General features: G+C 41.1%; 1 protein-coding gene across 4 annotated transcripts in view; it reads left to right on the top strand.

The window, feature by feature from the left end:
• The window catches only part of pcdh19 (protocadherin 19), an 80,612-nt gene extending 70,187 nt beyond the window's left edge, over positions 1-10,425 (top strand). For all 4 annotated transcript variants that reach the window (XM_033974125.2, XM_033974123.2, XM_033974124.2 and 1 more), the window contains exon 5: positions 7,994-10,425. In XM_033974125.2, coding sequence (XP_033830016.1) covers positions 7,994-8,556 — 563 coding nt within the window. In that variant the 3' untranslated portion in view covers positions 8,557-10,425. The remainder of the gene's footprint in view (positions 1-7,993) is intronic.
• Positions 10,426-13,361: the final 2,936 nt, after the last annotated feature.

The following is a 13,361-nucleotide window of genomic DNA, read 5'->3' as shown; positions in this document are numbered from 1 at the left end:
ATATCAGATCATCACACGAACACGTCCTCTATCAATAAGCACACAAGAATCCTACTTTGAGCAGCTACATTAGAGCTAAAGAGGTCGCCCTGTAAGCCTTACTTCTGTGACAATTAGTATTGACTGGAGGAGCAGAGACTGCTCTGGCAATGACAGAAATGAATGAGAACATTTTTGGGTAGCGGATTGATGTAATTACAGCGGTGCATGTGAGTTTGAAATACTGATGAGCTGGGTGCTGAGGATAAGAGCACATGGGTGCAGAGGGACCTGAGTGGGTGTGTGCAGAGGACAAGACTTGTTCATGCATAGGTGCAGAGGACAGGACCTGGGTGGGTGCATGGGTGCAGAGGACTGGACCTGGGTGGGTGCATGGGTGCAGAGGACTGGAGCACATGGATGCAGAGGATTAGAGCACATGGGTGGAGAGGGACCTGGGTGGATGGATGTGCCATGTCGGGCTGAGGGGTGTGTCATTTGACTAAACCAGATGCTGAGGGGAGCGGGAGCTGCTCACTGCTGTGTTCAGACTGATGGCTAGCATGGCGTACTAAGGGTGCCCCTCCGCTGTTTGTAAAAACAAGACCATCACACTCCATCTTGCAGCTCCCGCAGGAGCCAGGCCTGGGGGCTGATTTATGGCCCACGGACTGAATTGGCTGGCTGCGATGACAGCAGTGCTTGGACTGTCCCTGGTGAGAGGGCCTAGCCTCAGCTGCCCACAGACTGTCCTCTGATCCAGTTAGCCACTCAACATGCTAAGCTCCAGCACTAGAGCAGCATAGGAGGCCAGATCTGTTTGGTCTTAAGCACACTTTGGACTCAGTTACAAAGTCTTGTCCTCTAGTAGACTCTTCCACAAAGTTTTTGCAATTAAAATATCAACATTCAAATAGTGCCACACACCTCCAGAATGTGTTCTGCTCTATATTTTTGAAGTCACTTTTTGTCTCCACAAACTTCTACATCAAGGATTCTATCAACACTCTGCACTAACAATTTAGATCTAATCAATCTTTGCCATGTGACTGCCAGGTCGGAAAATTAATATAGAACGCAATTAGAGGGAGCCATTTCCCTGTCAAAGCTACATCACCACTGTGAGAGATGAGCAAGATGAATGGTATTTTAAACTTCACAATCAAATATGGCCGTCGCAACAAGGGGGCACAAAAATGCTATTCTTTATGTTGCGGTTTTGACGCAGGTCTGGCTCCTTCTCAACTCTTACAATCAAAGACACACAAAGCGTAACGACAAGGCATTTGAAAAAAAGTCTGTGAATCAGACTGTAAAAACTGTAAAGCACTGTGCCACTCAGACGCCTGCATTTTCACCTGACAAACGGAATCAGGACATCTACTCCAACCACCACAGAAATGTCAGCATTTTAAAAGCCATGTAAGAAAACGTATGATGGCGGCAGACCTTCTATATGAAATGATTTATAATGTCATATCTCTGCTCCATATTCTTTTTAAGGTTCATCTTGTTTTAACACAAGACTGACTGAATCGTGTCAAACTTCAAGTCCCCATTGTCTTGTGGCTAAAGTAAGAATCCTGGAGTAGAGAGAAATGTGTCACTGCTCTAATGTTTTGAATGAGATCACTACAACAATCTGATGCCCTGCTTAATGTTCCGACACATAATTTAGCGCATTGCATAATTGTTTGCAACCTTTAGGGCTACATGTGCTAGTTTTGGAAGGGAAACGCGCCTTTGTTGTGTAAAGCCAGACTACAGCCAAAAATGGATGTGGAATAAATAGCTGGCAAGGGCTCAGGGATTTTTTCACCCCCTTTCTGCTTTGTGTTCAGGGATTTTAGAGGCTTTTGCTGATTTCTCTGTTTTGCTACATTAGCCACTACCAAATAGAGCCCCCCAGCTAGCAATGTGCTTCTATCAGTACAGGCAAAAGGTAGTGCCGCTTTAAGTTGGCATTTTCTGAGGGAAGGGTTGAACGTCTGAACACAATATGTGAAGCGGAGATGCAGGAATCTATTGTGTGTCGGTCTACAATGCAACATGGAACAGCCCTTTTTACTGTAAATCCAAAACAATTTTCGCTGAATATTGCGAGGCATTCAAGGTCTTTTAACGTTGAAGTTATTCATCCCCAAACGCTGTTCAAAGCAGCAATAATAGGACTTATGAATAGGGAAAAGCAGCATAACAAATAAAAAATACAGAAAAATAAAACTAATAGCAAGGCCAAGCAGAATTTATTTATATTTTTGAATTATATTTATTTTATTTATTCATTTGTTGATTTTATTTATTTATGTATTTGTTAATTGTATTTATTTATGTATTTGTTTTGCATTTATGTATTTGTTTTTTGTTTATTTATTTGATTGATTGATATTTATTTATTGTTTTTTTATTTTTTTTTATTTGTTTTTGTTTATTTTATTTATTTGCTTATTTATTTGTTATTTTTATTAGTTTTTTGTTTATTTTATTTATTTATTTGTCAATTTTATTATTTACGTATTTGTTAATTTAGTTTATTTATTCATGTAGTTATTTCTAATTCTAAGGCATCATAAGTATTAACTATCTGCATATTCATCTTTCTGTATATATTTTGGGCACCACATTTCTGCGCTCATCTTTTATGTAGGGTGACGCAATGTTTTCGCATGTAATCGTAAAAAGGAAAGAAAACAAAACATTGTACAAACACAACAGAAGTGAAATCATCTCTGGCGCCTTCTTTGTCAAGTGTCTGATTCGCGCTCCATGCCACACACGACACGCTGCGCTATGTTTTAAACCCGCTTCAAAAACACCTCCACCTCCCTACTGTGCTCCCTCAGTAATTATCCAGCATTAAACGGCAGACAGGAAGAAGTTTTCATTGACTTCCTGCTCCGAAGCCTGTGTTGGCGTGTGATTGGCAGTTGTATATTTTCTTTTCTTTTTTTCTTCCAGACGATTCTGCCATCTCCCATTCTCGACTTGTTGACTTCCAGACTCGTTCGCTCATCCGCCGCTATTGGGTTGTGATTGTATTTTGTATGAGGTCAATGGCCCTGCTACTTTTTTTTTTTTTTTTCATTTAAATTCTCCCTCTTCCATTTTATTTGCGAGTCTTTTTGAGCAACATCTGCGCGCATGGAGCTGCGAGCATGGGCAGGATGTGTGTGTTAATGGCACTTGGCGTTCCTAACAATACCGTTTACAAGCCAGTTGCTCCCCCATAGACCCCTGAAGGAAAGGAGAGATAGCGTATTCTGCTTCCATGTATGCAGTTCTAAATCAGAGTGTGTTCAACTTGTGTATATTCCTTTGTGCCTCCAGGCTTTTCATGCTTTAAAAAGTGCTCCCGGCAATGGGGAAAAAACTATTTAGAGGAAATTGCATTCATTAAAAAGAAGCTTGTAGATCTTTAATCGGCAGAGAGTTAAAAAAAAAATCGCATGTCAAACAAAATGTACTTGATATTTCAGATCGCTAAAACTGGAGTCTAGCATCACAGCAAGCAGTTTGAATTTTTCCAAAGCGCTATAAATACGCAATTCCCCAAATTATTAAAGGGCTCGTGTTATGTTGTTTTCTGATCTACGTTATGGCGTCGTTTCCTCGTCAAAAAACATACCTGGAGTTGTGTTTAGTTTCATTTCGCACATGTTTAAAGCACAAACCCTGCGTATACTCTCGGAAAACACGCTGTTCCACCTTGTGATGTCATGAGGGATACAGGAAGTCCTCCAATCGGGGGGCGGCACAACATTTAATCTGGTTTAAAACAACGATTCAAACATGGTAGGGGGATGGGATGGTGCTTGAATCCATTTAAACTCCATACACCTTCACTAGAATCATTTCGAGGATTTCAGCTCTAGAATTCCCGATCTCTATTGAATTTACGGTAAAAAGTGGCTGCTAACTTGAAAGCTACCACTACGTGACATCACAAGGTGGAACAGAGCATTTTGATCTTTGGAGATGTAACAGACTAATAATCCAGGGTTACTCAAACATGTGGAAATGAGACAGAACACAACTCCGGGTATGTTTTTGAGCAGGTAACCACATTATAACATGGCTTAAAGCTCACATAAGTTGATTTTGTGTAATATAGGACCTTTAACAATAAGTTTACTTTGAATATAGTATTTACGAGTTCATACAATGTTCATATTTCATCCTGGGCATTGTGTAGCGTGTACCTGGCAAAGTCTCCGTGTTGTGATTATATTATTACTTTCTGATTGGAGGCCTTCTTCTCGAACAAAGCCGACCACGCTGCCTTTTGTCTCCTTGATTGCAGCTGGTGCCACTCTTGGAAACAATCAGCCTCCCATGCAAATCACCGGAGAATGGGACTTGATTCTTTACCAAATGAATGTATGGCAATGTGCAGAGTGCTGCCTAAATTAGTCCTGTTTCAGAGAAGTTGGAAGTTGCTTTTGTATTTAGTTGGATTTGGACACAGGTGTGATGGTTTTTGTTTGAACTGGATCGTAGTAATTTTGGTAAACAAGAAGGTATTGATGGTCTAATTGTTATTGTGCGGTCCAATCTGGGCACAAGTTGCACGAAGTTGGAGCGAGTTCTGGTCGCTTTTGGCGTGATCACGTCGAGTACATCCTAAACAGTGGCCGGTTAGTAGTGAGGCTGTAAAAAATGTGATAAAAAGAAAAGAAAAAAATGCTAATATTATGTTTTTGCCTGAGTATTTTTGCACAGGGTAGATGCAAGTGTAAAATTGGGTTAAGAGTTGGGAGAGCAGGTGGTACGCAAGCTCGTTCAGGTGGTACTTGGACTTGTACTCTTCAGTATGTGAGTTTGCGTAATTACATAAAGTTTATTTTATCCACTTTTTGGTCCTCCTTTTCATAATTTTTCCTTGTTTTTAGAACTGCATTGGATTCGACCTGGAATAGTTCTGTTATGTACTTTATATAGTTTTGGTATATGGTTAAATAGTACATCAAGGAACCACTCACCCATTCAGACACACATTCATACACCAAAGTACACAGATACTAGGAGCGAGGTGGGTTAAGTGTCTTGCCTAGTGACATAATGACTACATTTATCCGTGGGCGATGTTTATGTCGAGAGCGGGATCCGAACCGTTAACGCCAACCTTCGGATCAGTGGACAAACACAGCCAAATCTTTTCTGTGACAGTAGTTCGTATGAAAGCTTTGAGAACCACTGAGTCTCGAAATCGCGTATAGATAGTACATACTGTATTTAAATGTTGATCTTTAGAAACATCCCTTGAATGGAAGTAAACATGATTTTACCTTTAGTTATATCCTCATTGTTTTTGTGCATAAATAAGGCGCTTGCAGTCTGAACACATCCTGCTACGATGACTTCTAAGAACAGCTTACAACACCAAAGACAACTGTTATTTTTGCATGGAAGATGTAAACACGCTCTATAACAATCCGCTCTTGTTTTCCTCATTCTCGGTTGCGTTAGCCTATTCATTATTACCGCCGTGTCCCAATGATCAAAGCCCGCTCCTTCTTTGTTCATCTACGGTCACTCTCGCCATGTCACTCCTCGTGTTAGCTTCCCTCGCTAACATAATTAGCCCTTCTCATACTTGTGTTCCAACATCCTCACGCTAGTGCATTCCCTCACTCATTTAGCTGCATGTTATCTGTCAGCCTCGTCAGATTACACTTTGTGAGAGACAAACGCTGGCATAGCTGTCCCTGAAAAGCCTGTCTCAAATCTTTAAATATCGATCCCCCGGGGGGCCTTAGACGAGGTGCTTCTCCCTCTCTCTGCCCCATTCGGGAAGAAAAAAACAGATCATTAGTGATTTTAATTAGGTGATCTGTCAAGCCGCGATTGCCAGATGTAAGCGTATGCATTTGGGTCGATGGTAAATCCCTCGCGCGCACGCTCCCTCCTTGTCACCTTGAGAAGCTAGGAACAAGACAAGCAGGAGGGGAGAGGAGGAAATGTGTCATAGCGGATATATACGAGGCTGGTTGCGGTGTTAGATTGGAGTTGGGGAGCTGCAGTGGAATACGGGAGAAACTAGCTCGGTGGGGTGAAAGATGAACAAGGAAGATATGGAAAGAAATGAGCACTGATCACGTTTTTTGGGATGAGTTCTGGCTGTACACTAGACTCGTTTTCGCTGGGTCAATGCTGCATCATGGCCAAGTCTAGATATAAATGTGAAATGACTCCACTGTTGATACCCAGAGATCTTAATAGGTTGGAACTGGTTGAAGGATGGGTCAAATGCAGAATCCGGACTTTCCATCCATCCATTTTCTTACGGTTATCTAGGACAGCTGTCTAAGCGGAGACTTCCCTCACTTCAGATACGTCCTCCAGCTCCTCCTTTAGGACCCCAATGCGTTCCCACGTCAGCCGAGAGACATAGCCCCTCCAGCGTGTCCTGAGTCTTCCCTGGGGCCTCCTCCCGGTGGGACGTGTCCAGAACAAGCCCATAGATTTTCCTTCTGAGAAAAAGAAAATCAAACATAGACTTTGAATCTGATGTCAAAGGTGCAGTATGTAACTGTTCCATCTGAAAATCAGTCGCTGTCTCCACTGTCTCCAGATGCTTTGACTGAAATATTCCACAGGATGGCTTTAAACACATTTATCTTGCAATATTCAAGTACAGGAGTTTATATTGCCTTGCTTTCTTAGCGTGAGTGGAATCCTCTCTTCACAGATCTAACCTGTAACTTGGATTGGTGGCATCACTTAGGAGTAGTTTGATATATTGCAGAAGTAAATATAGGTGATAAATGGTAATAAAAATAATTGATGACGCAAGAGCAGATTTAAACCACAAAACTATTCCAAATCTACAATATTGTTAAAAAAAATCATGAGCTGCAATAAATAAACAGCAGAATGAAACACTTTAGCACTTAGTTTGCAGCACTGAAGTTATGAATTCAACCTTTTACGACTTAAATCTTATCATACAGCCAAAAAATAACGAAAATCTTCAGAAAATCCCAGTCATGCCAAGAAACTGTACACATGATAAATACTGACCTCCAAAGCTTTCATATAAATCAATATAGTAATTCTTATTCTTATGACGGGGCTACTTACTAGTCTTCATGGATATAGTTAAATGCCATAACACTCCATGTGAAGTTAGAAACGATCTTTTGATTTGGCATGGGGGATTTGGGCTTGTATTACTTCTTGGGTAATGCTGTCTGACGCTGCTTTATATTGTTCAGGCACTAAGCTGCAAAAATGTTATTAAACTTGTGTTTTTAAGGTCAGGTGGGAAATCAATTAAAACCATAAATCACCTGAAAAAGAAGTTGTTGTCTTGCCACATGGCGCGGCCCTCAGGATTTCAAACATTATGCCCGACGCTGAACTAATGGCTTTCATATTTGCTCAGATTTCATGGCTAAATTGTCCAATAATCACCTTGACAGTTTGCGGTTATTGCGATTGGGCATGAAAAAAAAAAAAGATCTATTGTGTGTCCTTTCAGGCCAACACAGAGACACAGCCTCCTCGAGACGCAGACAAATCTTTTTTTCACTCCAGCGTTAAACATCATTACATATTTATAACTCGGCGCCAGATGACAGAGACAGAGAGGCAGAGAGGCAACAACACCGCAACCCGTCTGCCGCTGCTCGCAGAGATGGATCTGATTGCACTGTTTAAAGCCGCCTCTCCTCCCATGTTGCTATAGAAAACCCAATTATACAAGAGCTGCAAATGGACTTTTGATTTAACAATTCCTAATTTCATTGCCACATTAGGAGCGCCTAAACATGTAGCTGTGCTGGTGTGAAAGGCAGTGCAGTGTTGAGATGAGAATGAGGTTGGTAGATACTGCGAAAGAGAATCGGAAAGAATTGTGAAAGGAGATATGTAGTAAATGGCCTGTTATGAAAATATGAACAATATTGATCGCAGAATGTGTTTATGTTATAGTGGTGTTTATGTAGCCTTGTATGAATGATGCACAGGGAAACTCGCACATATCTAATGGTGTATTTTTGCTCTTCTGTTGCAGATTCCAATGAAGGTTTCCACTGCCAGGATGAGTGCCGTATCCTTGGACACTCTGACCGCTGCTGGATGCCACGCGTGGCTGTGCCGGCCCGTGCCAAGTCACCAGAGCACTCTCGTAATGTCATCGCCTTGTCCATTGAGGCCACCACAGTGGACGTGCCACACTACGAGGACGGGACCATCAAAAGGACTTTTGCCACCTTTGGCAAGGACGGCCACGAGGACGTGGAGCGGGGAGATCTGAAGGGGAAGCGGACTCAGGAGTCTCAGGTGTGCAGCCCTAAGGCCAATGGAGGGGCTGTACGAGAGGCAGGGAATGGGCGCGAGGCCGTCAGCCCCATCACCTCCCCTGTGCACCTGAAGAGCCCAGTGTCCAAACCCTGCCCCTCCGCCTACAACACACTGAAGTGTCGCGATGCAGAGCGCATCGCTAACCACAGCCTGCTGCGGCAGCCTGAGGGCAAGGACAGCGAGCCGTCTGTGAGGGAGATCAACACTCTCCTCCAGGATGGCCGGGACAAGGAGTCCCCGAGCACCAAGCGCCTCAAAGACATAGTGCTTTAGCCTGGACTGGACAGGCTCACTCACGTCTATAAACCCGCAATAGCTGTGTGCACAGGAGGCCGGCCTGCTGCAGAGACACACCCATGTGCAGTGTACAGTGTCCTGTCCATCTTCTGATGGACTGTAGTACGCTGCAGCTAGTCGTGTGCTCCACCTGAGCTAGTGGATGTGGCTTTGTCGTAGTGGCAGTACTTTTCCTTGTTTGCTTTGTGTTCCCTTCTCTCAGTTGCAATGAGTGGACAGACAGGTTACTGTTGACTGCATCGACCGGCTGGAGGAGCTGTCCAGCTCTCGGCGCCAAAGCAGGACACCCCTTGTGTGGACACCCGAGGTGCCAATTCCGAGTACAGTTTTGCCTTTTGGACTACTTTTGTACCACAAACTGATATTTGCCTTTTTGGTTTTTGCAGTTTGTTCTAGCTGCCAAAATCGCTGTGTTCCTTTGTACAGTTGATCTCTGTCAATGTATTAAAAAACAGCGTGCACAGGATGAACTGTCTGGGGTGACTCCAGTGTGGAGCGTTCTGAGACTAAAGAGAGGACTACTGAGTCTGCATCCTTGAGACAAGCTGTCCTCAGGCTGTGGGCTTTAACACTGGTCATGTTTGATGAGCCTAAAGAACTATTACAAGCTGCCCCACTCTCTCAAATGGGACAGAAACATGCTGGTGTTTCTTTTGAGTTGTATGAAAAAGACTTTCTGCTTTTGAAATCTCCTGTGCCCAACCTTGATTGTAGCCAGTGGAGCACAAATTAGAAGATGTGCTCTGGTCTTGTACTTTTTTGACTTTTGACTATGGGGCTAGGATAGAAGGGATCGTCACTCTCATGTCTTGCTATGTGAAGCTCTGTATAGGGTTTACTATTATCATTTTTAATAACCCGTTGTTATGTGACAATCCCTTTAATGTTTTTGTTTCAAGAAAAAAATAAAACAAATAAACATTGGTGTTCAACTGAAGCTACAGTAGCGTTTGTTACACAAACACAAAAATGAAAAAAACATATATGCCAAAATATATTTTATAAATAATTTAAAAATGTATAATGAGAATATTTAATGCTGTGTAGTTATTTTAAAGAGTAAGTTATACTTGAAATTAACTTGCTTATGATAATTTGTCTTTTGCTTTTTATTTTGATTTTTTTTTTTTTTTTTTTTTTTTTTTTTCAGAAATGGAACTTGGAATTATTCTTTTGTTTACTGTGTGACCCCCCCAGCAACTGTTGACTTGCAGTTTACCTTGTTGTAAAGAGTTTCTTATGGTCAGTTCTTGTGCCATCAAGTTTCTGTGTGGGCTACTAGAAAATGTTTAAAAAAGACAAAAAAAAATCCAACAATGAAAAAAGAAATTTCAGCACCAACATTAGTGTGTCCGTCCGAGCTTCGAGTGAGAGAGCAAAAGAACCAAAAACATGCACACGAAATCTTGCAGGACGTTGGCTTCAACTTGGTATCAGGCGAGAGACAGCGCAGTTCCACTGTAAATGTCTAAAGCTGGCCCTGGTGACTTTAAATATGCTGGTGGAGGTGCAGCTTGGGTCTCTGTTGAGTTGATCTTAACAAGTAGCTTTAGCCTGCAAGGTGGAACAGACAGGGCTCTCCCATTCAACAAAAACAGTTATTATAGGAATAATAATAATAGGTCCTTGGAAAGAACAACATTGCACATGAGGGATATTGGAGAACGATGCTTTGCAGTAAATATGTACAAAGTACACACAAACATGAATGAGAGTGGACCGAACGCATACAACCAACTAGATCTTGTAGCTGAATGTTTTGCTGGTCTCACCCATGGCTTCTGGCAACATGAAAATCGGAATAATCACTGAATGTATACAGCAGCTTATAAATAAACTATTAAATGTGACTGCCTTTGACTCTTGTCTGTTCACTCCATGTCTGCTCTATTAGTATGCAATGTATGATGTGTTATATATGTCATTTTAAGTCATATTACAAGGGTAACCGTGGTATGATTCTGTATAATTACCATAGTAACACTTTTATGTGGCCCCAAAAACGATTGGCAGGACCTAGTGAAAGAACAGCTTTGCAAATGTATCTGATTTTTAATGTATTAAAAATGAGGAAAAACATAATTTTCTTGTTTAAACTGTTAAACAGTTTGCAGTGGTTCAATGTATTTCTCACTTTTCTAACACAATCCTAGCATCATAATTATTCACTGATAAGTTTAGAAGTATTTTTCACAACTCTCAGAGGCAGAGTGGAGCTTTGTCACACCACTGCTAACAGCCTTATTTCATTTTTTTGCTTTGTGGTTTATAAAAACACTTTAGAATTAGATAGACAGCACACATCAGTCTTATTAGCAGGATTTTATAATATATAAGTAATGGGGTATAACAGGTTTAACTTTAATGCATGTTAATAAACATTTGGCTTTAATGTTAGAAAAGGGGTAACGTGGTTTAAATGTAGTGTTCAGTTCAATTTTATTTATACAGCACATTTAAAAACACCTTCAGATGACCAACAAAAAACAATTATACAGATAATACAATACCAAGATATCATGTCTTGCTAGTATTAAATGCCAGGGAGAAGAGGTGAGGTTTCTGTCTAATCTTAAACTGTGTTAAAGACTGAGAGGATCTGACTATGGAACAGCCTCCCTCTGCTTTAGTCTGTATGTATAAATGGACATAGCTAACCCGCTAGCCGTCGTGTTCCAAATACAAACTGATCGTGGGCGCACTTCTGGCTCCATCAACTCTGGCTCCAATTCACTTTACATTGAAAAACTGGCACCCCTTTCTCTGTAACTGCTGCAGTGAACCTCGTCATTTAGGTCTTAAAATGTTCATATTAACCCGCCTTACACGATCCTGGTATTTTTATTTCGCTATTGTGTGCGTAAATCACGGTATGAACGTTAATAACAGGCGAATTGGGCGTACCTGCTACCGTTAGCAACAGGTTTGATTGACAGCGTTGCTAAACACCTGCTCCGTGCTAAAACAGAGATGAGGGCAGAAACGGGCATTATTTTCATTGGCCTCGCTTTGGATTGGCTCTTTGGTTGCTATGATAATCGCGGTCAGAAAATTCAAATTCGCCTCTGTAACCGCTAGTCTCGATGAGCTTCATTTCGCTGGACTTGAACATTACGGGTGACGTCACACTCACTTAGTCCACTTCTGGGACTAAGCTGCCATTGCATTGCATTAGAGAACAAAGTTAAACGTGCACCGTGCATTTGGACAAAAAAAATAGTGTTTTGAAGAGTGAGCTGTATATCTTTGACAGTATACGGTCCCCTGATGTGTGTACTGCAGAAGGCCTTCAGAGCAGCAGTCACTTGAAAGACTCTTCAGTGCCATTTAGCTTTTCAGAGGAGTTCAGAAAATGCTGCATGTCTTTGAACTAACTTCATATAGTCCCAAATGGGGTTAACGCCACAGTCATTAAACTATTAGGAGTGTCATGAGAGTAGGAAGAATAGAAGAGCAGCGTTTTGCATGGAAAGTACCAAAAAGACGGTTAAAGAACATGAAAGTCAAAGGTCGAACAAGCAAAGTGAAGATAGCTCCACTGTTTTGTTTATTAGATATTAATGTTAGGAGTAATTCTGGTTTAGTTTGAAATCAACTACGTGTACTATAATGCAGAAATACAGCAACAAAGACTAAACAAAACCGATCCAGACGCTTTGATTCACTACAAAACCAATGGATAAATGGAAAGGTGTGCAGAGATACATGCTTGGCTCTAGAACTTACATTAAAAAACAGACAGCAAACCCACTCAATATTTTAAAGTTTACGCCAAAAGACCTCCACGATATGTAAATGAACACTTTCCTACACGCTAGTCACGGCATGAATATTGTATGAACTACATCCTCGTTATTTCTAAGTAGACCGTTGGGAGTTTTCCACAGGTGAGGTCTGTCTCCTCTGCTCTTTTCAACTCCTGGAGAAGTTCACACACAAAAGTATTTAACATCCCCCAAAATGTCTCAGGGTGCACCGTGATCAAGTCGGGCAGGGCTGTTCCTAGCTTTTAAATGGCGTTATGTTTGAAGGGCCCCTAGAATTAACATCCACATATAATATGATCAATTAAAAGCAAAGATATAGAGGCAAACTTAACCATGTTATAGCTGTTCCTTCATCATTAGCTGCTTCAGAGTCGTATTTCAATTTATTCGTGCATGTTTGAGTAATCCTGTTCTGTCCTGCTTTTGAGACTTGAGTGTTAAGAAAATTCCTATCTCTGCCCACTGTTTTTTACTCTGCATCTCTAACGATCCAAAAAACAAAGAAATTTCACTGTGAAGAGGTATCAGAGTTAGGGTTCGGCCATTTTGAATAGGAAGTCAATGGACCATTTCTATTATTGAGTCACATTAAATCGATGTTATGATTTACAGTTAGTAAATGCAAAAATCTAAAGGAGACACGTAAAACCCACTTTTATGAGCTTTTAACTGAGATATATTGTATTTTTTGGAGTATTTAAAGTATAATGTAATGTATATTAAGTATAATGCAACTAAAAGTATGATCATGATCTGTAGGACCAAAAGGACAAGCACACGAGATCCTGATTTTTGCCTGTCTAATGTTGTGTAGAGGGTTACAACTAAAATTAAATAGCTTGGGCGTATCATCACTGCGGACACGGCAGATGATAATGAGGATGATGATATTTATAGACAATGCAGAATGTTGTACGCTCAAACTAATACTCTAATGTTCAAGTTTGGTTCGTGTTCTGATGATGTAAAGTTGATGTTGTTTAAATCATTTTGTTCACCACTATACTCTGCCCA

This window comes from Periophthalmus magnuspinnatus, chromosome 10 (assembly GCF_009829125.3).
Source record: "Periophthalmus magnuspinnatus isolate fPerMag1 chromosome 10, fPerMag1.2.pri, whole genome shotgun sequence".
Classification (NCBI taxonomy): Eukaryota; Metazoa; Chordata; class Actinopteri; order Gobiiformes; family Gobiidae; genus Periophthalmus; species Periophthalmus magnuspinnatus.
Note: the sequence above shows the minus strand (reverse complement) of the source record. Positions and strands in the feature narration are given on the sequence as shown.